This window comes from Channa argus, chromosome 12, assembly GCF_033026475.1.
Source record: "Channa argus isolate prfri chromosome 12, Channa argus male v1.0, whole genome shotgun sequence".
In the NCBI taxonomy this organism is placed as follows: Eukaryota; Metazoa; Chordata; class Actinopteri; order Anabantiformes; family Channidae; genus Channa; species Channa argus.
The window spans coordinates 12,568,412-12,594,594 of NC_090208.1; the positions used below are offsets into that span (position 1 = coordinate 12,568,412).

Genomic DNA, 26,183 nt, shown 5'->3' on the forward strand with positions numbered 1-26,183 from the left:
GTTTGTGGTATAAGTGTAGAAAGATAGAAATTGATTGAATATTTACATACAAAGCAATTGTCCTATCAGGTATATAATACAATTTTAAGTAAAGCATGCATGTGAATATACACTGTGGGATTAGTGATAAATGCATTTTCACAGGTTTAATTGTTGAAACTTTTCTGCTGATGGGCTTTGGTCTTTGGCTGGTGTCTATGATGTAGCTTACACGTTTTCTTTTATGCTCGTGCTTTTTTTTTTAATGCTATGCTTTTCTTTTACCCCCCTGTCACGTTTAGCCTAAACTGTTGCTCCACCCTCTGAAAGTCGAAAAAAAAAAAAACCCGAACATGTGCATGGGTTGAGTCTGCCGCCACTCCTGTGGTAAAGTGTGCCCACCACTGTGCATCGTGATCGCACTGCTGTAATATCACTGCAAGAAACGCTTGCAGAAAGCGTTTTATAATGTTTGATGTATGTCAGGGGAACCCAAATTACCGCCCACCCTTGCTCCTAGCCTGCAGGTCGAGTACTGAGGGCTGACCATAGACTGGGAGTCTCTGAGGCAGACAGTGCGAAGCATGTAAGCTGCTCCACGGCTACTGTACTGGAGAACCGCGCTGTCCGTGGTGCTGAATGCTGCTGAATGCTTCAATCTGCTGTCTGCACTGATAGTTTGGCAGCAAAAAAATAAATAAATCAGGCGCTGGTTTTCAATATTTTGCTCTGACAAGGGATGATATACGAGGGCGCAAATGGCGCAGACACTAAGGAGGGACATGATGTGACAAAAGGACATAGAAAAACACAGTGATAAGTGGGGCTGATGCATGTTTCGGAGTTTTATTGTCTAATGTGAAGGGTTGGAGTAGAGTCAAACATTCGTTAGGGAATAAGAGCGATTCCTAACACGTGAAAGCAGCGTGTAAAGCTAAAATGACTTTGATTTGGCCACTTGTCCCCTTCCCGAGGACGGTGGCTGCAGGGTAAAACACGTATGTGAGGGTTTTTTTTAAAAAAAAAAACCGCCTGCTGCACCGTGCATGTCTCAGCGAGGCGATGCTTGACTTCAAATCCCATATTTAGGCGGAAAAAAACACGCTTGATCGCTTTGAGTGACTGGGCAGAGGACGAATGGCATCCTGTGCTCAGGAAAGACCAGCGAGGAGCGCGTTCGAGCCAATGGTATTGGAGAGCTTCTGTGTGCATAGGAGGTGGATGGAGCTACTCTGGGTATACTTCCGCGTCCAGTGCGTGTTCATGTGTAGGTTGAATGGATGAAACGGAGAGAGCGGAGAGGTATAGGCATGCTGTGATACGGCCCTATATATTTGCCGGCAGGACTAGCTTCCTTTTAAAGACAACCTCCTCCTTGCATTGGTTTTCACTCAGTGATGTCGCGTATTTGTGTGGCGCACCTGTGAAGAGCGAGACAGGCAGAAGCCGGCTTTTTTAATTATTTGATTCCTTTTATTTCTTCTGTTCTTTTTTCCTTTTGTTTCATGCATTTGCTGAAAGGGAATCATTTCTGTGTTTTGATTTAATAAATATTTAATTTCCTCATTTTATCTTGTTTGTGTTGGCTTTTATGTTTCCAAGTTTGAACTAAGAGAGCGGAATTCATCATTTTACAAGCTATTGGCCAGGTGTTTCATTCTGAGATTGTTTGCCTAAGGACGTCCATAACTTTCATTTATAGAAACGGTAAGATATTTTTTACACATTTGCTCATTCACCTGAAACATTTTAAATCGACATTGCATCCTGTGTCCACAGGACAGTGAGAAACGCAGATCATTCATCCACTGTGGTCTCATCTTCTTGCATGTAAACGCGACAGGAAAGTCTCCGTGATGCATTCATGTGTCCATTGGCAGGTTTTAAACTGTATTGCATTGCCTTGGCATATCATAGACTTACATGATAGTATAAACTCCTCCACACATGTGCTCAATTCAGATCTCACCAGTTTTCCTACGTGGACGGACGCTTTTATTGCTCTAGTGTGTAGAAATATAGGCCTTGGTAGAGTGCTGAAACGTGGGATCCGCAGAATACTCCGTTACTTTAGCGCATCTAAAGTAAAAACCTTACCGTGTTGGAAAGTAAGAGGCTGAGAGCAATGCTTTTGTATGTATACATTCACAGTAGCAGCTCAAATAACGGCTGCAGTAAGCAAAATAACCCAGTTTGTTTGGTTTTTATCGGAGCTCTCTTGTTGGTATCAAAACTTGAATTGTATTTAGAATATAAATGTTAAAATGGGAATAAATACATAAATAGTATGTTATGCATCGTTGTTGCCAATTTTATTCTTTTTATTTTATTTAAATGTAAAATAGCCCTCCAGAGCACAATATTCTTATCTCATTGTAAAGGGAGTCATGCTATATAAGCTCATACTTTTTGATGCACTTGGATATTTTTTTGAAAGTTATGCTATCATATGCAAAGGCTCTTTATGTTATTTCAGTGCAAATCTAAATGTAGTGTGTGTACTTTATACGTTTCAATGATAACTCTCGGTTTGGATCCCAGCCTTTTCCACCACACCTATTCCAGATTGAATCCAATACTGATGAGGTGTAACAGAAGAGTTTGAACTCCAAAATAGAAACAGCAAATCTCTGAGTTTGCTGGTTTCCTCTAAATACACAAGGGACGTTAGTGGTACTCAGACGCAGCTGGAGGGACCACTACTCCCGCATTTTAATTGCTGTATGTTTTATCTTTGCTTTTGGCTTATGGGCTGTTTCACCGTTAGGCAGAAGGGAGACTCTCTGAGGACTGCTACAGCGTTCAAGAAGCTGGGTCACGTGATCGGGTGGAGAGACGTTGTAGAGGTCCTCGGAGACTGTCCCACCGTACACCTGCAGCAAATCAATTAGCTAATAATCCATTTCCGGGTTAGAGACAGGGTCTCCGCTGATTGGCTGAGGGTCTGATTTGTGGCCGCGTTCCCGCCGCCACCGCCCTCTATTCCACTGCGTTGACACCGCGACCAAAGTTTGATGTCTCCAGACTATACCTCAATAAATATCCGCGACGCCGAGTCAACACCTCAAGGTAAGACGCCACAGGAGTTTAGCTTGAAAGTATGACGGGACGAAATCAATTCTGCCCAGTGTGTTCGCTGAAAAAACGGAATTGAGCGGATTACGGTAGCTAGCAGAGCCGAACAGAAGCTGCCGGAGTTGGCAGCCACCTGGGACCCACTGTTCGAAGAGCTTTGTTAGAAATAACCATTAATTTTAACTCGACTTGATGTTTTGCACCTTTATTTAAACTATAAACCACCCAAAACGAACCTCGACTGTGGCAAATGCAGTGCTAAAATCTCGGTGCTAGCTAAAACCGCAAGACCGCTGCTGCTCAGTAGAAATGGAGTTTGTCCACAGGCCACATGATGTTACAACACAGAGCGGGTGTAATTATGGCCATTGAACGTAAGAATTTGCTACAGCACCCGTGGTTTGGGAGTCTGCTCCCGGGTCACGGTCCTTCGGAGGGGACCCGAACCGCGATTCGGGTCTCAGCGGAGGTTACCCCCCCCAGGTGTCGCGGGCTAGTTGATTAATCGTGGCACCCTCATTTTGCCTCATTAAAAACCTGAAGAGAAAATCGGTGCACTTGGACCTTCATGTTTCCCTGGATTCCATTCACACAGAAACCTGCATTGGCACAAAGAAGGTGCAGGTGTTGTAGGAAGTTAGAAACTACAGTATTTCTTTAGATTCACTGCAGTAATCTTACACAAAAACTAGTGTATTTGTTTACACACAATGGCCTTGCTCTAAATAGTGTGTGAATCTCTATTTGCTTTTGCCCAGTACATTAAAAAAACACATTTTTCCATATGAGGCCTTGAAAGTAGTCTTAGAAGTGGTGTCTAGGTGTAGTAGTATTTCTTTGAATTTTGAACAGGTTAGTGTGTAGCCTCAGTGTGAAGCTTCTCTGTTCTAGTTGGCAATCTGCAGTGAGCGATCTTCAGTTGGTAGGTCGTGAAAAGATGCATATGGTTCAGGCAGCAGCAAAATCCCCAACCAGTTAATTTGCCGTAAGGTTGACAAAACACTAGATGTTTGTGGTCCTTCGGGTATAAGGGTCGTTTATAGTGGCTTAAGGGTGTGACACATGTTTTACTGTAAGGCGAGAGCTCTGGTGTTCGTGTTGGGTTGGTTATAGTTATAAGGTGTCTTAATGTAAATGTTGCAAAATCAAGTGGTGAAGTTGATGAAAGGTCAAACATCCTAGTAGAAATGCAGTAATGTTGGTTAATGCTTTTTTTTTGATCTCTTATTCATTTATTTTTGTCTCCTCACCAGATTAAGAGTAGTACCTAAATTAAATTGGATTGCATCTTGTTTTTTTAATTGTATTAAAAAAGTAGAGGTGAAGTTTTCCTCCTATGAGTACTTTTATAATTAAAGGGATTTTAATTAAGGTTCAGTATATCTGCAGATCTAATAAAAGTTCTACTTTAGTATTTGGTACATTAAAAGCTTCTTACATGTTTGTGTGTAGATATATGCAGCTCTAGATCCTCCCCCTCCCCCCTTTTCATGCAACATCTACAATTTCTGCAGGCACTGTGCTCCTGAGAGGGACAAGATAAGAGCAGTTGTCTTTATGTATTATTGAGCCCCCACGTTTGCCTTTCTAAATAAAGGCTGCTGACAGTGTAACTAAACTGCAGGACAGTGAGTGAACCTCCAAAGGCCACATCAATGTGCTCTGCACAGCAATGTGTGTCACTGTCAACGCTATGTTAGTATACAGTGGGTGGTTAGCAAAAAGGCAATTTCTGTCCCCTTTAAATGTCTGTCCCATCCCCCTTCTCTACGGCCTCTCTACTTCCTTTCTGCAGCTGATTTAATCAGGGCTCTGTGGGTGGCACATCGTCCTCTTTTTATTGGGTCCTTATTGCGTGTTGGCCACAGGGTGGCCCTCCCACTATGTGTGGATCATGACTGGAGGCCAGCGTTGCAGTGTCCTTGAACCCTGTCACTGCATCGTGCAGCTTTAATAGATCACTGTATCTCAGGCTCTTCACATAGGTGTGATGTCAGTGTTGATATGAGTGGTTTAGTGTTTGGTTTAGTAGTATAGTAAGCTGGGCTATTGTGAATATGCTCAGATGTCTAAACGTTGTTAGATTTGTTTTGGGTCTCCTTAATGAGAAACCTTTTTAATGTAATGTCTAAATTTGGTGTTGGATCCTTGACTGTTTTGACAGTATCAAAAGTAACTTAATTTTGAGGTTAATAGTCTAAGCCCTCCTGTCAAACAGTTGAAATGGCTAAGCTGCTGAAGAGACTAAAGTAACACAACCTCAGTGATAAAACTGGTGCCAAATAACAATCAGCTTTGCTTTCATTTAGTTTTAAAGACTGGCTGCTGTTGTCTTGCAGTGCTGGCTGTTATTTCGGGCATCTCTGCAGCACTCTCATCAGCACCTAATATTAAGCCCAGCTTTACACACCACACAGTCAGCTTTTTCTTTTTCTTTTTTTCCTTTTTACATTCTGTGCTCCTGTAGTAGCATCTGCTCCAGTATATGAAGATTTCTGTTAAAAGTGTTGCACTCGAGACGTTGTCTAGAGATTTTACTTTTATCGCATCCTTCTCAGTGATCTAGATCGGCAGGTTTGCATGGATTACTAGGCATTTAATAAGTAATCTTAGTAGCTCAGATTTGAAACTAATTTCAGTGTTGGTATATTAAACAGCTGAAACAATAAACTAGTGTGATCATAATGAATTTTTAATGAAATGAAAACTAAATGAAGCAGCAAATCCAGTATTAAGTGTGTAACTTTTCACTAGCAGTTACATGGTGGTTGATATTTTTGCATTAGTTCCTTAACAGTGTCATGCCAAACAGAAATCAAAATGCCTCTGGCGAAAATTTCAGAAGAAGTCAATATTGATGAACATGTGTTGCAGTCTCTTGTGCAATACAAACTATCAGACTTTTATTTGAGGCTGAACTCTCAATTGCATCACACTCTGCATTATGCCGACATGCTGTGGCTGGCATGAGGGGATGTGCTGCATAACTACTGTGCTCTCGTGACTCTGCTGACTACTGTGCTCTCATTCACCCTGACAGATATTAAGAATATAGTTGTGATGTTACAGTTTTTGCTAATATTCACATATTTGCCTGGAAAGACGGCCATCTTTCTATTAGGACTATACAAAAAAGCACCCAAGCTTGTTTTTAGGTGTGGCCTGCGAAGAGACACAATGTTAGAGGGGCTGTGTACCCTTGTTAGTGTAATTAAATGATAAATGATGATTCAAAGTACTTAACAGATTATATTACACCCTAATTTTCCCATTAAGATAGAAGTAGTTGGAAGCATTTTGCAGCAGTGTCTGTAGCAGTGTGTTGGGTACACTAAGCACATCTGTCTTTTTTAGCGGAGTTATTTTGAACCGTTACTTGTGGGCTTTTAGTTTTCAAGGACAGGCTGTGCATGTCAGTGTGCGCATACTCAGGAGTTCACTCTGCAGCTTGTCACGCATACTTGGTCAGTGCAATCCTCTGAGGAGCTAGTAACAGAGTTTTATACCTACTTACCCCCCCCAATTGCTGAGTGCCGCATAAGTACACAAGGGTATCATTAAAAGCTTCAGGTTTCATTTAATACGTTTTATAGTTGATGCAGATCTGTAAATTGGCTTTTGTCCCTCAAATATTTATTAAAAAAATCTTAAAAGCTTTTTATTGATTTGGTGTTGGTCACAAAATGTGCTCTTTATATAATCACATAAATTGACAGTAAATTAGATGACACTGCCTTTACATTGTGTTATCAAACTAATTATGTGAAATCCTTTAATATTATTTGGCATTTTCCTGACCTGTTGATGTGCATTTTTCTTGTTCTTGTCAAGCGGCAGTGAATACTTTAGTACATAATCATTTTATTTCAGTCTAAAGCATCTTTAGTATTTCTGGTTTTGGGCATCTCAAACAGGTTTTACCAGTGGCTGCATCAAACAATTCTATTGTGTGTTGTCTTCACTTGAAATAGTGAAAAACCCTAATATATTAAGTTTACAGTGATGAAATGGAGAATCTTAATGCTGCAAATGTAGTTTGTGCTTGGTAAAATGGCCTACACAATCAAACTGCAACAGTTAACTGCCAATTAGATTGATCAGAATAGGGGTATGAAATTTAATAAGGTTATAATTGATTCTGTGTCAACTGAGAAATGTTGCTTTCAAACACCCACTTTTTTGATTAGCGTCAGCAAGTTGCTAAAACACATCCAGGACCTCTGGAAGAGGCAAAAAGATCTGCAAAAAGATCTGCAAAAAGATCTGCAAAAGTGTGTGTGCTTCAGTGGACCATTTATGTAAATTAATGGTTAAGTTTTCTGCATACTGTTGCAGGCATAGTATAAATAACGTCTATCCTTCATGTTAACTCAAAAGCATTCACTTTATTAAAATTGGTAATCACTGTATTCTCTTCATATCCACACTACACGTGGAGGTTTTTCTTATCCTCGAGAGAAGGCTGTGGGATCGGAGAGTACCATCAACTACACACGCTACACTTTGATGGGTACTAAAAGGCAGTGGGTTTAAAATGTGAAGGAGTATGGGTTCATCTTAGCGGTAATGTGTGTTGGGGCGGTGCATTTCTTTGGGGCTGGTGTCTGGCAAAACAAAAGCTGCTGGCTGCACGCAGAGAAACCTTGACTGAAATTTTTTGGGTAGAGGCGTGTTGCCAAGCTTCCTCTTCCAAGTGTCTATCTAATGAAATATCTGTGCCTTGTGGCAGTATCTCAAATGGGACAATGGCCAATGTTTGGGCTTTGTTCTTAGAATAAAAGGTGAAACGTATGAAATGGAGATTGAAGTAAGCCATTTTCTTTAACAGTGTGTTCTCCTGTGGCCTGCTCTGTTACTGTGCACGTGGAGGAGGCTGCCAGCAAAGTGGATAACTACTTGGTATTGAAAGAGAATTTTGGCTGACTATTACTAATTGTTTTGTTAGCATGGCAAGGACATTAAAAATAATGTTTAAATGTGAATGCAGTGGTTATATTTAGAAATACCCAACTAGTTTCACTTAAGCTGAATCAAAGATGGAAAGAGCAGCAGTAGTGCCTGAGATGTCCTGTGTGAAAGGTAATTACAACCCCCCCCAGAAAAAAAAATCATTACACAACTAAAATGGTCTGTTCTTTATTTTCTTCTTGACTTTATTTATTGCTGTAATTGGTATTGCTTTAAAATGAAGACTAAGCTTCCCACTACAACTCGATTAGAGATTTATCTATTTTCAACCTACATTCAAATATCAGGTCTACTGCTTTGAGGGGAAAACTCTTGGCTGACACAGATCTTTTACTGTCAGATGTAATGTATAACAGTGGATTGTATTCCATTGAAATGTGCAACCATATTTATACATTTACACACTTTTCAGACTGTTGCTATCTGGTGTTGAATGTATCGTATTATAGCCTTAGTTCTTACCTGCAGGGGAAGTATATGCAGCTGGGAAAAGCACAACATGCTATCGCTTGCTGGTGCTACTACAAACCCCGTGGCATCAGTTCCCAGGGTTGTGGCTTCTGATGATATGAACAAAACCCTCTTGTAGTTGTACATTGGTGTTGATGTGATTTAGTTTCTTGGCAAATTTGATGATAAAGCAAACATTAAGCAAATTGTTTGAGGGTTGACAAATTTTTCATCTCAGTGTTTATCAGTAATGCAGCTTGTGGCTTGATGTTTTTTTTTCTTAATAAATTTGGGTCCTGTAGCAATTTTAATCAGCAGCTACTGTAACTACTTTATTGCTTCTGCTGTGCTTTTAACTTTTTTCTGCTAAACATGCTGGAAAAAATATTCATAAACCAGGTAAAATGAACAATTGGCACAGACTCACTACTGTGAGTTACTTGTGCCTCATGTGACCTGGAAGATTGTGGCCATTCAGTTTAGTACGATAAAAGTCGTGCTTGGATTGCCAATACTGGGCAGGTGGAGAGATGTGGCTTGGCTTTAGAATTAGCCATCCTAAATGTGTGGACAATGTCTTGATGCTTAGTCTTTGTAGTAGTAGTTCTTATACCTTGTCGCCTTTTTAATAAAACGTGATAGAGTTTAGATAAAATTAAGATGCTTTTTCTTTGGGCCAAGTTAGCAAGTCAACGTCATACTGGGCTTTGTTTGTTGTTGAGACTTTAAATGTTGCTATAATCTTTCATGTGTCTATCACATGCACTCTTGGGTTATTGTTTCAAGTAAATGAAATTCATCTGTGGGAAAAGGTCATGTGGGGCGAAGCTGATTACTGTATGACTGTAGTTTCTATTTTGGCTTATTATGTAGTCAGTGTGTTCCGACCTACTTTTAGGGACATGCCAGTGACTCAAATTACTCATGTATTTGCGTATATTTACGTCGGGCTGTGCATTTTAAATAAAATGCATTCATAAGCTTAAAACATGCGACCAAAGGTGCCCTGCATTTCATATTCACAATTACACAGTTGAGTTGTATAGAAAAACAACCTCTTAAGTCATGTAGCATAGTGTTTTCAAATGCATGGAAATCTCTGCATTAGACCCTTTTGCACATGGCCTCTGAACAGGTTTTCTGACACATGAGCAATGTGTAATTGCGTTGCCATTGCGCCAAAAAAAAGACCACACACTCTCACAATAGCCTACCTAAAAGGTGTAGATGACAATCTTGTTCTGGATTCCTAGGGTTTATTAAACTTGGAAGATGTTAAAATTATTTCCAAATTATAAAAATTCCATTCCATTTTTGTTTTTGTTTTTTTGTTCTGTTTCTGTATTCCACTAATGTAGTGCTTCAAATAAGGATGAGCACAAGTGGGATTTCTTGAATCATCAATATCTGGAGTAAAAATGTGAATTTCCATAACATATTTCTGCCAATGTATTTTTGCCATTTTTTTGTACAATGTTTGTGCACTTTGGAGAGAGTGTAAAATAATTAACAAAGCTATTGGCAGCATGTCATTTTGATGAGTGCAGACCATTCTGTTCTGATTATTTTATTGTGAGCTCTGGCAAAAATAAAGCACATTCATCCTACTGGCATGCAAACACCAACTCTTTGAGAAGATGTTTAAATGTCTAGATAAATGATGCTCCTGAATGTATTTTAAAATTCTAATCAATCAGTGGACTAAAGTCATGCCCTTGCAGTACATCTCCAGTTTTCCGTACTGTCTCCAATGAGCAAAAATTTTAGCTGCCAAATAAGAGCCCAACGCAAATGTGCACCCGTTCGACTTGACTGACATTAAGCTGTTTCCTGGATTGTTGGTTCACTTATGTTGACACCTGAGCTGTGACACACAAACAGCTGCAGTGAGTTTAGGATTGAAGAGACCATTAATTTCAATGTAGAACTGTATGAAAAAATACTTTTCTTTGTTAATCTATCATGAATTCAAATTTCTTTCTAGTTTTGATTTTATATAATTCTATTTTTATGTAATTTGTCTATGGCTGGGGTATGGTGAAACGGTAAAAATGACATTTACCGTGGTTTGAGATCCCACCCTTTAAAACTAAATAAATATTGGGTTGTCCGTCCTCCTGACAGCTGCTGTTTTCACCACTTGAGTGGAGAAAATCTATTTGCATTTGAGTTGAAGCAAGTTGACATTTTCGCTAGATGCAACCAGCAAGGTGAAGCAAATTGATAAATGGGGCAATAAATGCTCAGTTTCTCTGCAGTTTTTTTTCCCCCCACAAACTTTGCCACATGAACATATAGATGTAACAGGACTAGAGTGGAAAACATGATGTCCAGGTATGCACACATGAAGTCATGTAGTCTTAAAACTATAGGCTGAAGGAAATAAAAGCTGTTCTATATCCCTATTGTTTTCCTGACTACCTGGATATAGACGCAGTTTTTTTCTAAAGCAAAACATTAAACATGTACATACAAGATGTGGTTACTGGTATCATACGGTATAATTTGTCGTTTCTCTAGTCAACTTGTTTTGTAGATTCAATATACATTGGTAGAATTTTAGTTGCTGGCCTAAGTAGTTATCAACATGCATCATTTGCTTTGTGGTTTAATAGTAAACTGCTTCTTTCAGATGTCTGTATATCATGAAATATTTAATTGTGGGTGTTATTAGTTTTAGTGTCATGTGCACTAAAGACTGGTTTGGTGGTTTAACAAAAAGGATGTCTCGGTGTAACTTGAGCTTCATCTCTGTGAGCAACCTGAGGAAACATTGATTTGTGCTTCCTAATGTCAGCACTACCATCCATTTTTATTGTCATTCCTCATGCTTTTTGTCGCTGTTGTTCTGGTTTCTCTGACTGAACACTGCACTTTTCGGTTCTGCTGTTTGCTCTGTACTGAAGATGGATTGTGACTAAGTGAAACCTTGCCTTTTGCTTCTTTCTGGTCTAAGCCAATCTGCATGGACAGCTAGTTTAAAGAATCTAGCCGCCTTCAGTTGCGCACCTCCCCCCCCCGCTAGTGACATGTGATCACCTCTGACTGTTGCTTCTGTTCTTGTTGATCTAACATGAAGTACTTTGTGTCCACATTTTCAGACGGCAACTCCAAACTAACATGGCAGTCAGACTGTGCGATGTGGCTTCGCTGCTTAGAAGTGGTTCGTGGGCATCTGAGCCTTGGACTGGGGTCTGTGGCACTTTATTTTTCTTTGTTTTATCTGTGTCTCAGGCCATACCAATGATGATAGCTCTGACATATGAATATCCAAGTCAAATTAATCGTATTCAATTGGGAATTCAGGCTCTCTTTGTTTTGGGGAGGGTTGTGTATAAAAAGCAAGTCAATATTTGACTGTATTGGTATGGTCTAAAACTTTTTAAATTATAGTCCTTTGCACTAATTAGTCACAACTACATAACAATAATGCGTTGTTGTGATGACACTGATCTGCTTTGTCCACATGGTGAACTTGTTAACAAAGGATGACTCTTCATACATGGACTTGTTGCTGGTTGCCTTAATTGATGCCTGTATCGATTAAAGGCATGTTGTCTGATGCTAGCATACTGATGGTTGCTTAATTGGTGCATCTAGTTTATTTTTGATGAGAAAACTTTGATTTGGGCGCCACATAACCCTGAACAAATGTGTTGAGATATGCAACTGACTTCAACATGGCATCATACAGGTTAGTTGACATCACATTGCTTTGTCAATGTGCCCATGATTATCAGAGGGAATTGTGCAGACTTGTGTATTTATATGTATATTTTATATATGAATATAAAAAAATGACACTTGATAAGCCTTACTATATCTGACAGGTATCAATGTTACAGCTTCTAATAAGTGAAACCCTTGTCAGTTCTACTACACTGCACTAAATTAGGATAGTGTACAACAAGTAAGATGAAAAACACTTTTGCTGCCTATTTATTGCAACTGTGTTGTGTTGGGGTTAAGATTTAATTTTGTTCAGCTAAAAATAAACAAAAAAAACACCAAAAAACAGTTTCAATGTGTGAAGAGTGTCCTTTTTTAACTGTGTTGGCATTTTGGTGTTTGTTTTGCATGTGGTGTTGACATGTATTTTTGTGTTTTATTTTTTGTCTCTTTAGCAGGTAATTGCTGCCATGGAAACACAGCTGTCCAATGGGCCAACTTGCAACAACACAAACAACGGTCCTTCAACAATCTCAAACAACTGCTCCTCGCCTGTAGAATCAGGGAGCATAGAGGACAGTAAAACTAACTTGATAGTCAACTATCTGCCTCAGAACATGACCCAAGAGGAGCTGAAGAGTTTGTTTGGGAGCATCGGAGAAATTGAGTCCTGTAAGCTAGTCCGAGACAAAATAACAGGTAACTCCTCTGTTAAAATTGCTTTTGGCTTTGCCTTTAAATCCTTCACATGTAGTGACCCAATTATTCCCACCAATTATCAAGCTATCTTCAGACGGTAGTAGCCTACGGCAGCAGCATAGGGCAATCCCCCCAGGAATTTGCAATTCAACCAGTTCTCATGAATTCTGCGGGACCTCGCAATGTAAAACAACTATTTATTTTTTAAGTGTCGCTAAATTTAGCATTTTTGGCTGCAACAATGAAATCGGAAATCCCAGGGGGACTAAAGAGTTTTGTTTTTGTTTTTTAAAATGTGCTTCATATTGCTTTTAATATATAGAATGATACTGATATTTGTACACCCACTATGGGAGGGTCCTTTTTACTATAACAATTTCATGTTACATTCTAGTTTTATTGCACTACTACTTTATCTTTGGGCAAGTAGCATGGTTTTTGTTTTTAATAGGGGGGAATGCAGGTAGCAGAGGCACATGCTGACATGGCCTGTGCGACTGGTAGCTAATGGCTGAGGTTGCTGGAATCCTTTTGCTGTCATTTACAAGGTCACCTACACCTTCCTTTCTGAAGTTTGATGGTCAGCACATGAGCCTCACAGACATGTTTGGCCTTTTTTTTTAATATATATATTTTAATTTTTTCCCCCCTGAGACTGCAAGGCCTTGCTCCTTCTTAAAATGAACATGAAAGATGTACACCTAACTATATCTGGCTTATAAAAATATTATTGTTTCAAATTTCAATGTGTATGTATAGGTCATGAGTAATCACAAGTCTCTTTGCAGGATTGATAAAATGCTAATGGCTCAACTCCGCAAGTGTCAAGTACTTAAAGTATGTTTAGCTAAATTATTGCTGTAGGTTAAGCATAGTACTGTCATCTCTTAGATTTCCCCAGAGCTCTTCTGTTGTATGTTTTGAGATCCAACTAAGCGGAAGCTCAGTTTGAGTGGTGCTGTTGTTGTAAATAAAAGCTTTCTTTTTTTTTTTTCAAGCAGAAAAGAGGTAGACCACAAGCCAAGGCTGATGTTTGTAGTGTGGTCTCGTTCTTTCCTGAATGTAGACATGACAGTTTTATTAGTCTTTTATAAGGATAAAGTCTGTGTGTGTGAAATGGGTTGAGCTGAACTGACAAATCAGCATTTTGCACTGCTTGCTTGCATGGACATAAACATGCTTAATCAGTTGCATATTTAGTGGAAGTGTAAGCATGGCATTCTAAGTAACTTGAAAGCAAGGAACTAAATGAGAAAAGTTGGACTTTAGACGGTGTCCAGTAGAAATGGATTCAGAATTGGCAAACGTATAAGATCAGTTGATCTTGTTTTTCTTATTATTACCGAATGATGGAAATTTATACCGTAGCGCTTGAAAATAAAGTATTTCGGGAGACCAGTGAGAGATGAACATTAATAGCCAAAGCATTTGTTCAGTTTAATTAAAAGCAGAAAAAAATACAGATGGATCCAATCTGACTAGATTGACCTTGTAGATTTGCTGCCTTTTTTTCCACACAAATGGCACCAGTGAGTCTTTTTCAAGCTTGAAAAATGTTTGGACCAGGGTTGTGTGATATCAAATGAGATTTTGTTTCTTTTTGAACATTGTGGGGGGCTAAATAACTACATTGACATTATTGCTTCCTCTGCTGTCACTCAAACGCCAGCACCACTAGTCTGGAGGTTACAACAGCAATGTAAGCTGTTGCCGTTACCTAGGAAACGCCTGCATGTGTGGGCTTTGTCAGGGAACAAGTTGGAGTAATGGCGACTGTAAAATGAAGTCCAAAGAAAGATGTTCTGATATAATTTTCCTCATCGTGTTGTAAGCAGACCTGTCACTGGTCGTTGTGTTTGAGCTTCACCCTGTACAGAGCAAAAACCCGCTCAGGGACAATAGAGTGTAGGTTCAGTTACTTTTTGTCAACTTTACTTTTTTTGGGGCACAGCTTTCTTCACAATGTTTAGAGAAGGTAGAAGTATGCAATAAGAACAGTGTTGCTAGTGGGGTTTTGCTTTTCTTCCCTCGTTACAAACTCTTTTTAAATGTAATTTTGTTATGTATCTGCCAATTTAACCCAGCCTTATTATTATTGGTTGGAAATTGAGAATGTTCACTTAGTTTGTGTAGAGCAGGTGAAATTTTTTGATGGCTTTCTAATGGGGCAGGAAAAATGTATTTGCTTCCCTGAAATTAAGGGATTTACACAATAATTAATGTTAAAAATAGAAACATTTATTTTAGACTGTCCTGGCATGAGATTGTTAAAATATGCTTAAGCATATGGAGATTCAGAACAAATGTTGCTCTTGTATTATTAGATTGCAGCTATTTACAGTAAATAGAGCTTCATTCCACCCAATCTTCAAATGTCTTGCCTTCCAAGTGGAATTAAAGTTCACATGCCTTTTATTCAGTAATCTTTTGCTGCCTTAAAAAGGAAGAGTTTCACTTGTCTTAATAAATGCAAAAGTGTTTCTAGTAACATTATTCTCTAAGGAATTGGCCTGTACTGTCTTTACCAGATGCTTTTGCCAACAGGCAGAAAACATACCTGAACCCGATGTCTTTTAATTTTACACCAAAGACCAGATCCAGTGCTAAGTTATTTGAAAGTCATTATGTTTTTGTTTTTTGAGCCAACTGGGTACCAAGTGTCTGTCCTCTTTAGTATCTGACTCAAATTCCAATAATTGTAAAATTAATAGCATAAATCAGAGGATAATGACTTAAAGGTTTGGTTTTACTTCCCTTGTGAGAGATAATCAGTTCTTTCTGTCTTACCTTAACACCCCTTCTATTGGGCACACTACTGATTCAGATCCACTGGTATTTGACTGAGCAGAAATGGACTTGGGTCCTGGTCCCTCAGATCAAAGTGAACACTTGAGGACATAGTCCTGGCATTGGCAGTAGATGTCTTGTTAGACTGGACATTGGAACAAGGCTGCTTCTTACGTAAACGTCTGACAAACAAATTAAAGGTCGTTTGGCGGCAGATAACTGGTCTGTTGCAGTATGAACTGAGCTGCCTGGCTTTGTCCGTTCCCAGCATACGCTTACAAAAGAAGCGTTTAAGCTAGCATTAGAGAACTCTTTAAGAGAATTGGGGCAGCAAAAACTGACAAACTCAGTTGGAAAAAAATTAGACCCTTTTAATTTTATTCAAAGCCTCCAAGCCTCCGAAATGATGCTGATTTCAATTTCAGCAGTACATAAAAACCTATCCCCACCAGACTGTATTGCTTTTGTCTTTCCCTTGGCCCTTTGGCAATGGATTTAAGCCAGCCTACATCTGTGTACTGGTACTACAGCAGATGTTAAGTAATCACAAGAGAGATGCATGCTTACTCTTTGCTTTAAATGTTCTTGCTCTGGCTGCTGCAGCAGCATCTTCTTGTCATTTTCCTCCCATTATAGAAAACTCTTCTTTTACTCTCTGCTGGGTGTCGTTCTGTTTAAAATTGCACCCTATTATGTCGTCTTCTCCTTTTAATGACCGCTGAAGGCAAGGAACTTGTTTGGTTATATGAACATGTATAGTGGATATTTGCTGTGCTGTGAGATGTAAGGTGAAATTGGGTTGATGAACTTGATCATGGCAGAAAAGCCAGAGGGGAGTGAGAACCAATATGGGAACTTGTAGGATGTTCAATAACGCTAACCTGGAGCAATACAGAAGCAATATTTGATAGCTGGCACACAAATGTCAAGCATAATTTTAATCGACTTCAACATGTGTCACAGTTTTTATAGTGTGAATACTTATGGATGTACTATTACAACACATTTGGTGTGTATGTGAAGGAAACCTCATCTAATACAGTTACTTCATGCAAAGTTCTAGATACATTTTTACTTTGTCTTGTACCATCATAATATGGTGAAGCTGGATGAGCTGGTGAACTTTACCATCAGTGGACATACAGAGAGACCCAGCAGTGTGGGTAGAGGAAATTCAATTGCCTCTATGCATGTAAAGAGTGGGTGTCAATCTATTGTACATTTCAGAAAGAAACAGTTGAGGGAGGAGAACACATTAAGCCACTGCTACTGCACTGTGTCAGATGATGTGGTGTGTGACAAAGTGTTTTTAATTTAAGACATGTTAGAATTTGTGAATTTAGGCTGCAAAATGCATCTTTGTTGGGAAGGGGCGTGTGACCTATTGGAAACTGCTCATCTGTGTATTTGTATTACTGACTCATTCACAAATTAGCCATAAGGCTGGTTATTGGCCTGTCTTTCAATAGTAATTGTTTGTATGAAGCAATTATACTGCAGTTTCTGCAAATGTGATTTTTGGATGTGTTTTCTGGTCCTGTGATTGCAGGGCAGAGCCTAGGCTATGGATTTGTGAATTATGTGGACCCGAAGGACGCAGAAAAAGCCATCAATACTTTAAATGGCTTGAGACTTCAGACTAAGACTATCAAGGTAAGATGTGTACATTTTTATTTTTTTTTTTTTTTTTCCCCCACCCATCACCTGTAAGAGTTAATCAGTTAAACTCACTGAGATTAATATTGAGGCCTTCATGACTAGCTGCAAAAATCCAAGATATGCCATCCATGTCCAGCTCTCTGGGTTGGAGTCAAAGCATAATGAGGCTAGAGAAATGTGGGGAGGGGGGGGAGCCTATTGTTAATCTGGGCACAGGCGGCTTTGCCTGGGCCTCAAGTAGAGCAGAACGGTTTCTATGGTTGCATGTGCCGTAGCACTGCTGTATGCCTTTACAAGGAGGTGGCTTCCATTAGCATTCATCAGGCAATGTAGCACTCGGTGTGCTGGTGGGGAAAACTCGTTTGCTTCATATAGTGCTGCAGGATTTGTGGATGGTGGAGTGAGATTATTGGATGTGATATTTTTTTCCACAGTGGCCTTACAAGAAGCTAGCTGGATCCCTGCACGCATCAGGCAGTGGGGTATTAGAAGGAAATGTCTGTGGGCAAAAATACACTTTTCGATAATCGTGTTAGAATGTCACCAAATGTAACATGTACGCTTGATTATTTCTGTATTTAACACTAAAATATTGTGATGTGGACTATTGAGCCATTCCACCTTATTACTGTGAATCCAACAGAACATCTCTTTCTCAGTTCAAGCTTCTGAAAGTAGAACATGGTAACTTTTATACATATATATTTCACACATCCAAAATTCTCTAGCTGCTCTGTCAGAAGTGCAAATAAACCCCAGTGAGCTAGAGGAATATACTTTGCAAATATTAGCATCAAATGAAGTGTGAAGGTGAGGGTTGGGAGGGAGGCTGGGATGAGAGGCGAGAGAGTTGCCTTGGCTGAGGGAATGGGAGCTTCAGCTTTCACGTTCACTTTGTCAGCCTCCCCTTTGAGGTAGAGTGACATAGTAGGGTAATTTAAGAGCACAAAAGAATCCTTTTATGAAGTTTTAATTTTTTTTTTCTTACAATCAATTGCATAAGATCATTTACCACTTCCACAGCTGTGGTTGTGTTCAACTGATTTACAGTCGAGTCACAAAATGGAGGGAATAGCAAGATTCAGCAGACTTTTGAACTGCACTTGTTTCTTTCTCTTCCTGTCTGATTCCCATTTAGTCGTTCACATAACCATCCCCAAGCCATTCTTGCACAGCAGCTCCTAAATTTAGACCGTATGGATGCCTGCATGGTGCCGTATAAATGTCTACAAGAGTGAAAATGGAATGGTGCACTGAGAAAAATTAATTTATGACTACTCTGTGGTGTGATGATGTATTGATCTGCAAGAAATGGTAGAGGACTCTCTTCTTCCCCCACCCCCCTCTTGATTTACGCTCTATTTATGGGCAAATGTTGATTTATGCTGTATATTTATCTAGCCCTGCCTCTCAAATATGTTCAGACTTTAAAGACAGGAATGGGTGAGGTTAGTAAGAGGCTGCCACGCTGCTGTCTATAGCAATTTTCAAGAAATGTAAAATTTATTTTCAAATGAGAGCAGTCTAGACAGGCCTGGTGCCACATCTATCTCTGTCAGGGGTTGATGGACAGGAAAAGTGCCAGTTTAACTTTTTCTGGGGAGACTTATTTGTCACTGTCCATTTAGCCAATAAATTTGAGACAGAAATGGGGTGATAAACACAGACAGTGGAGCAGGCGGATTATGTCTCCCTATTGTTGGTAGGTCTCAAATTATGATAAGCAAATTGGGACTAATCTGGCACAGAAATTGAATGAATAGAAGCACAAGAGCACACAAGGTTTTTGTTTTTTCTTAGATCATTGTCTTTTTGCTCCACATTCATGTGCCACAACTATCCATCCATCTATCTGCACATTTTAGTTTTACTATATTTGAGCAACTCTTAACAGCTGCAGTGTGTTTTTGCAGTCTATAAGCCAATAACAGGAGAGATGTTTGCTGTGCTGTAGCTCAGCCTGATCTTTCTTTTCTTTCTTAGCAGGAAATCCATTTGCTTATTTACTTCAATAAATACTTTGTATAAACATTCAAGCATGTTTTCACCTCACGCTGTTTGCATTTCACAGCATTTTATCAATTAATATAGTCTTCCATTAATTTGGTCTCAATTTTCTCAAGTGTTCTCTATTCTGTTCTGCAGAAACTGTAAATTCTTGTATTGGAAATTCTACATTTAATGTATATCAGTCTTACACTAATCGTGTCATAAGACATTGCGAGTCTATAGGCCAATTTAATTTCAGGAATATTTTATTGCATTTATTGCTGAAACTGGTTATAATGGTACTGGTGTTTACGTGATCAATGCCTGCCTGCAGGTTTCCTATGCGCGCCCAAGCTCCGCCTCCATCAGAGATGCTAATTTGTACGTCAGCGGCTTGCCAAAAACCATGACTCAGAAAGAACTGGAGCAGCTCTTCTCTCAGTATGGACGCATCATTACCTCGCGCATTCTGGTGGACCAGGTGACTGGTGAGTGGAACATGACGGCTGACCCACCACTTTCCCTTTCTTCTCCCTCTTTTTGTTCCACTTTGACTCTTTCCCCCAGTAATTCACTAACAAAATGACACACACAGGCCTGAGAAATACATCTGAGGTCCCCAAAATGCAATTTTCCACTAGAGGTGTTCATAAATATGCATAGATGGATAGAATATGAAATCTTTTTAAAGTAGCAGAACTCAAAGCTTGATAACTTTTTTGCCTTGTGCATGCACTCCCTCTTTCCTTCACTAAGGAATACAATGTCTGTTTCATGACAAAGTGAAATGCATTTTGAGCATTTGCCTCCATTTCTCAGATGTCGTGGAAGCAGAGCCTTCAACAGGATCTTTAGTTGAGACATTGGCCAGTCGTTTACTTGAGTATTAGAACAGTCTTATCTGGCTGTGAAGGGGATCCAAAGCAGGATTTCAAACACATTTTGGCTAAAACTAACAGACCAATACAGATAGACTGCAGGATCCTGATCCTGAAGGACAAAGGGCACATAGAGAAGACTGTATGGAAATACACTCAGAATCAAATAGTGAATTATTGGTGGGCATACAAAAAGCACATAAATGTATCAAAATGATGCCTTTGCAACAAGAGGGATCACCAGCACTTTTTTTAATTGTCAGGCACAAAGAAGGAAAAAAGGGCCAAAAAACACTTGCATGCATCTACCAAGAGGGCAGCAGGGGGTAAATAAGATAAAGGAAATGATGTTTAAATGATGACCCCCATTGGAAATGGTTAATTGCTTGAAGAGAGCTGGTTTTGTTGGTTTTTACCCAAAATGGCTAGTTGGCTACACTGAAAATCATTATAATTGCTAAATAACAAAGCTAACTTGCTGACACTAGCTTGTAAATTACAGGCACTTTGATTTTGTTGCCTGTAATTTACAATCTTCGGTCTCAGCCTGGTTTCTCTCTGCTGTTTGAAATCGTCCAATGGAAAAGCGGCAGAAGCTCAGTCAAGTTCTACCTCATTCTACCTCCTGTTGCTCCCCTTGCTTTGGGTTTTTGTAACTTTTTTCTTTTTGTATAGCCACCAGTAATGTTTTTGCTTCTTCCTCAGTATCTGCAGTATTTCTGAATGTGGATCATATGTCCTGTACTTGTCTTAATTTTTGATTTGTTTTTTTAAAGCCCTTTTTAAGCTGTTTCAGAAAAGTTTGTGCCGCTGCACTGATGTCATGACCATATGCTCCCCACAGGCGTTTCCAGAGGGGTTGGCTTTATTCGTTTTGACCGGCGAGTGGAAGCTGAGGAGGCCATCAAGGGTCTGAACTGTCAGAAGCCGCCTGGAGCCACCGAACCCATTACAGTCAAATTTGCTAACAACCCAAGCCAGAAGACCAGTCAGGCACTGCTGTCCCAGCTGTATCAGTCGCCTAATCGAAGGTACCCAGGACCCCTCGCACAGCAGGCACAACGCTTCAGGTAAAAGGGGCACACCAAAAAACTAAATCTGATTAGAGCCAAGCCTAGATAATACTGCTAGTGATGAATATGTTGACCCTCTAATGCGTTTTAAAGTAAGATATTATTAATGGTCTCACTGCAGTATTATGAAAAAATTCTGTGTTGGAGCTCATCAATACTCTGGACAGAATAATTAATTCCCATATTCACGTTCTTGACTTTGCTGTGTTCCTCCTGTTGCAGAGTTAGGCCTACGACACAATTTGGTTTGAGCAGAATTTGACAAATATGGAAATGAGATGAGCAGTGTTCTGGATGGTTCAGTTGTTGCTTTACTTTTTTATGTTTGCTTAAATGTCAAAATGAATACATAAATGAACTTGCTCTTCAGTTCCCTCCTTCCCTCCCCCAAAAAAGTTCTTTATTATAACATTTATAATTCTGTATAAATGATGCAGCTGTCAGGCTGCAGCATTTACAGCCAAACACGTGCTTTCTGTATAAACTATCCTGTTGGCTGTGTTGTGTAGGTTGAATATTAATAATAAACAAGTTCGGTCTGAGGGTTAAAGTTATCAGAAATATTACTCATCTCTGTCATGCTGCCAAATGCATCACCAACCTTGAAGAGCATTTTTTTATATATATATTTTTTTCTTATTACTCTTTCAGGCTGGACAATCTGCTGAACATGGCCTATGGAGTCAAAAGGTAAATAGACTAATGCATTAAGTTAATTAAGTTGAGTCAGTTGAGTGGATGGAATATTTTTTTTTTCTATTTTTCCTTCTTCCAGCATTAGCTTACGGCCATATTGCATAGGTAGTTAACACAACATAAGGTAGCACAGACTCTATATGAAAGGAAGCATTTTTCCTATTGAATGAATTAGCTCTCTGCAAACAAACATATACATAAATTCAGCATGAGTGCATCAGACTGTTTGTCACACTGTAAATATTTAGCATGTTAACACAATGCATAATTGTAGGCTTGTTTGTGAAGGACTCTGTAACTGAGCCACATAAAATCCAAACCATGACGGTCTGGTCATTTGGACCAGGTCTGACAACATAAACATGCAAGTTCAGTCTTTTGCTATAAACTGTTGCTCTGTAAAGTAGTGACTCTATAAAATATGGCTAGTGAAGTGCTTTAATCTTGATATAATGTCACAACATGTCTAGATTAAGACATTGTCTCCATAACAAAGCATAGATTTTTACAACCCCTTCCTTGTTATTGCACGAAATTGCATACTTGTATTTTGAGCTCCACGCTCTCACCTTGATCTATTATGGACAGGCCTGTCCTGTTTTTAAACCAAGTTGCATCAGGCGTCTTTCAGGATATGAGTTTGTCTAAGTTGAGGTTTTATAAAAATCCTTCCCCGAGTATGATTGAAGTCCAGTCCCCTGGAAGCTCAAAGACCTATCACCAGCAACAATAGACTTGTGATTTCTTTTCTGCCCTGCTCGTTGGCTGACGTCTTCGTTGTCAAATCTCTCTTTGGGTTCTTGATGCTGGGAGCACACCTGTCATGGTGGATGTTCCCAGAGACCAACTGGAGCAGCTAATCTTGCGTGACACCTGCTGCAATAATTCATAGGCTTTCCGTGCACTCTAAATTTTGTGTTTCAAATTTGCCAAATGCCAGGGCTTTTGCACGCTTTTTTGTTCTAGTCTTGGCACAAATTCAGATTCTCATATGGTACTTATTTACCATTAGAATTACCAGTATTTTTACTTTTGTGTGAATAATTCTATGTCCTGTCTTTGTAGGGAAAGAATATGCTCAGAAAACGGAACAAAATGTTTGAGTGGGGAAAGCTGAATTTAGTCTTGATCTATTTGTTTAATGAGCTTTGGGGAGATGGAAGGAGGATGGTGACACTGACTTTAAGAGCAGTCTAGATGTAGAAACCTGTCAGATTCTGTTAGACGTGTTGACATGAGCTCTTGTTTTAGAAAAGTCCTGTTTTTGTCATGTTGTCTCTTGCCTTGAACAATGTTACTCTTTGTATTTTGCTGCAGGTTCTCCCCCATGGCCATTGATGGGGTGACCAGCTTAGCTGGCATCAACATCCCGGGGCACGCAGGCACTGGCTGGTGTATCTTTGTCTACAACCTGGCTCCAGATGCAGATGAAAGCATCCTTTGGCAGATGTTCGGGCCGTTCGGTGCCGTCACAAACGTCAAGGTTATTCGCGACTTCAATACAAACAAGTGTAAAGGATTTGGTTTTGTCACGATGACTAACTACGACGAGGCAGCGGTTGCTATCGCCAGTCTGAATGGATACCGCCTTGGGGACAGAGTGCTGCAAGTCTCATTTAAAACCAACAAAACACACAAAGCCTAATAACCACTGAGATTGTTTCTAGAAAACTCAGCAGAAACAGAAAATGGAAGCGTATCGACTGTAACTTTCTACATTAGTAACAGCTTTGTAAATCAGTGTTACGAAGAAAAACGATATTTAGCATCCAACAGTGTGATTTATTTTTTTTATTTATTTTTTTCTTGCTACGCTTTGAATCTGATTATACTTTACAACAGGAAAAAAAAACTACAGGTTTTAATGCCTGTGATGTTGAATTCTCTTGCTGTCTTTACAGATGGACCATCTAAAACGTTGCTATAGGTTTGTCATTTGTTGCACATCTGCTTTGAAACCGTAAGTCTTGTAAGGTTATGTGTGGTGATTTTTCTTTTGTATTTTTGTGTCCTGATTTGCCTTAGGTGCATTATGCCTTCCGTGGTTAGCAAATACTTACTTTGAAATATTTGCGGTTTTGTTTTTGTAAGTAATTCCGTTTCTTGTAATATAAGTTGGTTATTGGTTGGCTGCATAATGTTGCTTATTGTAAACCTAATGGATAAAAGACAAAAAAAATTCTTAAAGCAGTACCTTGCCAAAGAGCTAAGAACCTCTTTGATGTGGGTTTGAAAAGCATCTATTTTTATAAAAAGAAAAATTTGGAGAAACTTTTTACTGGACCTGGAACAAAATATTTTGACTTGGATACTTTGAGAAATATCTTCATATGACACCTTGTGAGCTTTTGAACTTTACAAGAAAGTTTGCAGTGGTTGAAATTTCTGGAGAGATTTATGATGTAAAAGATACCTTTTGAGATCTTTGTATTATCTTTAGATTATAGAATCAATGGCAGTGCTGGTTTCATTTGTAAAATCATCTGTGGGTCCCCTGTCATCCTGGTTATGACTAACAACTCGTTTTCTGATTTCATTTGGAAACGGGACAAAAATACAAAGGTTTATTCGCATAACTGCATGCAAAATTAAAACTGAGATATCTTAAAAGGTAAATAGGGGATTAAAAATCAGTTCTTCCTTAAGGATTCCCTTCAGATGGAGCTCATGGTGTTTTGTGGCGTACCCACAATGTATCATTAGACTGATTTTTGTCTAAATATCAACCAATAAGGGTTTTTACATACTTTGTATGAAAGATTGACAAGCCAATAAAGGCAGCAGCTGAGGAAAAACTAGTGTGAAGAATAGAACGGATTACTCCTGAGCTTTGAGCTATGTAAATAAGTCCTTTTTTTTTTTCTTTTTTCTTTTTTGGGTTTGTTTGAGTATTTGGCAGACTTTTGGTTCTAGTTTGGACTTCATTGGAAAGTGTGATATTATATAGATCATTTTCTTTTTTTCTGTTATGGAGTATGTGGTGTCTTCATTTTGGATATTAACCTTTTACTTTTTGTTTCCCGTCAGTTGAAATACTTGATTTGTTGTCCCATGGACTAGCATTAAAGTGACTCATTTGTTGGTTGTTTGGTCTGTAGATAGTCTTGCTTTGTATAAAAAAAAAAAGGTATTAAGAAACTATAGACATTTGTTTTGATTTTTAATATAAGCATTATAGATATATATTTATGTGGTAAAGAATGGATATAAACCACAGTTTTGAACTCTTTGATTATTTTTATTTTTTTTTTTTTTTTTCATTCATATATATACGTAATGCATATAACCTGTCTTTAAAATCGTAAGTGTATATTGCTTTATTCACTTTGGGGGAAGGTCGTCGAAGCAGTTCCATTAATAATAGCTAAATTGGTTGTCCAACAACTCTTGAACAAACAGCGGAGGCTGGTGAAGCCGTAGATGCACTGATTACTGCACCTGCATCCTGCTTGGTATCTAAACCAACTACTAGTCATGCTTCCCCTTAAATGAGCAGTGTGCTATGCATTATACTATTAACTTTTGCAACTGCTTTTTGTTTTTTTGTTTTTTTGTTTTTTTATCTATTCCTCCTTTGTTACTTGTAAAAGTTTAAACTTTAAGTCTAGATGATTTGTGAAACTTGCTGCTGTGGGGCAGAGACTACATTTTTCATGCCTGACCTGTCATTGTTGGAAATTTGTTTTTCTTTTTGTAACTTCATGATGATTTGGTCTTGACAAACTGTGCTGCTGGTCCGGCATGAAAAAATGTTCACTCCCTCAATTCTCGGAATGATTATTTATTTGAAGTTGTATAGTCAGATTTGGTTCACAGCATTTTTGGAATAGATTATCTTTAAGTATTTAAAAGGATGTACATGTTCTTTACTTTGTGTTTGGATACTTTGGATTTTTTCCATGTTCAGTACATCAATAAATAAGTTGAAGGGCAATGCAACGTTGAATGGATTTGATCATTCCTTTTCCTTGTTGGCTAAAAGGGTTGTCAATCTGTGTCAATATCAGCAACTTTTTTGAAATCATTTTTTTCATTGCACTGTTTTAAGGAAGCACATCCATTGTATAACGTAGTTTTGTTCAGCTCTTAAATAACTGAAGACATCTGCCAGTTAAGTTTCTTTAACAAACCAGATGTGCCACCTTCATGTCTTCACTGTAAACATTAAGCTACAGTGAAACCTGTGGAAGCAGGAAGAAAAGGTGGCCTGCTTCATTCTCATGTTGGTCCGAAGAAATAGTAGAAGCTATCAATTTTTGCC

At 38.9% G+C, this 26,183-nt stretch overlaps 1 protein-coding gene across 3 annotated transcripts; it reads left to right on the plus strand.

Annotated features, from left to right (window-relative positions):
* Window positions 1–1,201: 1,201 nt before the first annotated feature.
* Window positions 1,202–25,856, plus strand: elavl2 (ELAV like neuron-specific RNA binding protein 2). Of its 3 annotated transcripts, none has more exons than XM_067525199.1 (8): window positions 1,202–1,686; window positions 11,574–11,664; window positions 12,597–12,840; window positions 17,177–17,280; window positions 19,610–19,763; window positions 20,998–21,184; window positions 21,878–21,916; window positions 23,240–25,856. In XM_067525199.1, exons 2-8 carry the CDS (start codon window positions 11,593–11,595, stop codon window positions 23,565–23,567), a joined length of 1,128 nt encoding a protein of 375 aa, XP_067381300.1. In that variant the 5' UTR covers window positions 1,202–1,686; window positions 11,574–11,592; the 3' UTR covers window positions 23,568–25,856. The 3 variants fall into 3 exon arrangements, with proteins under 3 accessions (XP_067381300.1, XP_067381299.1, XP_067381298.1); XM_067525198.1 differs by having other exon boundaries at window positions 1,203–1,686; window positions 12,600–12,840; window positions 20,998–21,223; XM_067525197.1 differs by having other exon boundaries at window positions 1,208–1,686; window positions 20,998–21,223.
* The last annotated feature ends 327 nt before the right edge of the window (window positions 25,857–26,183 follow it).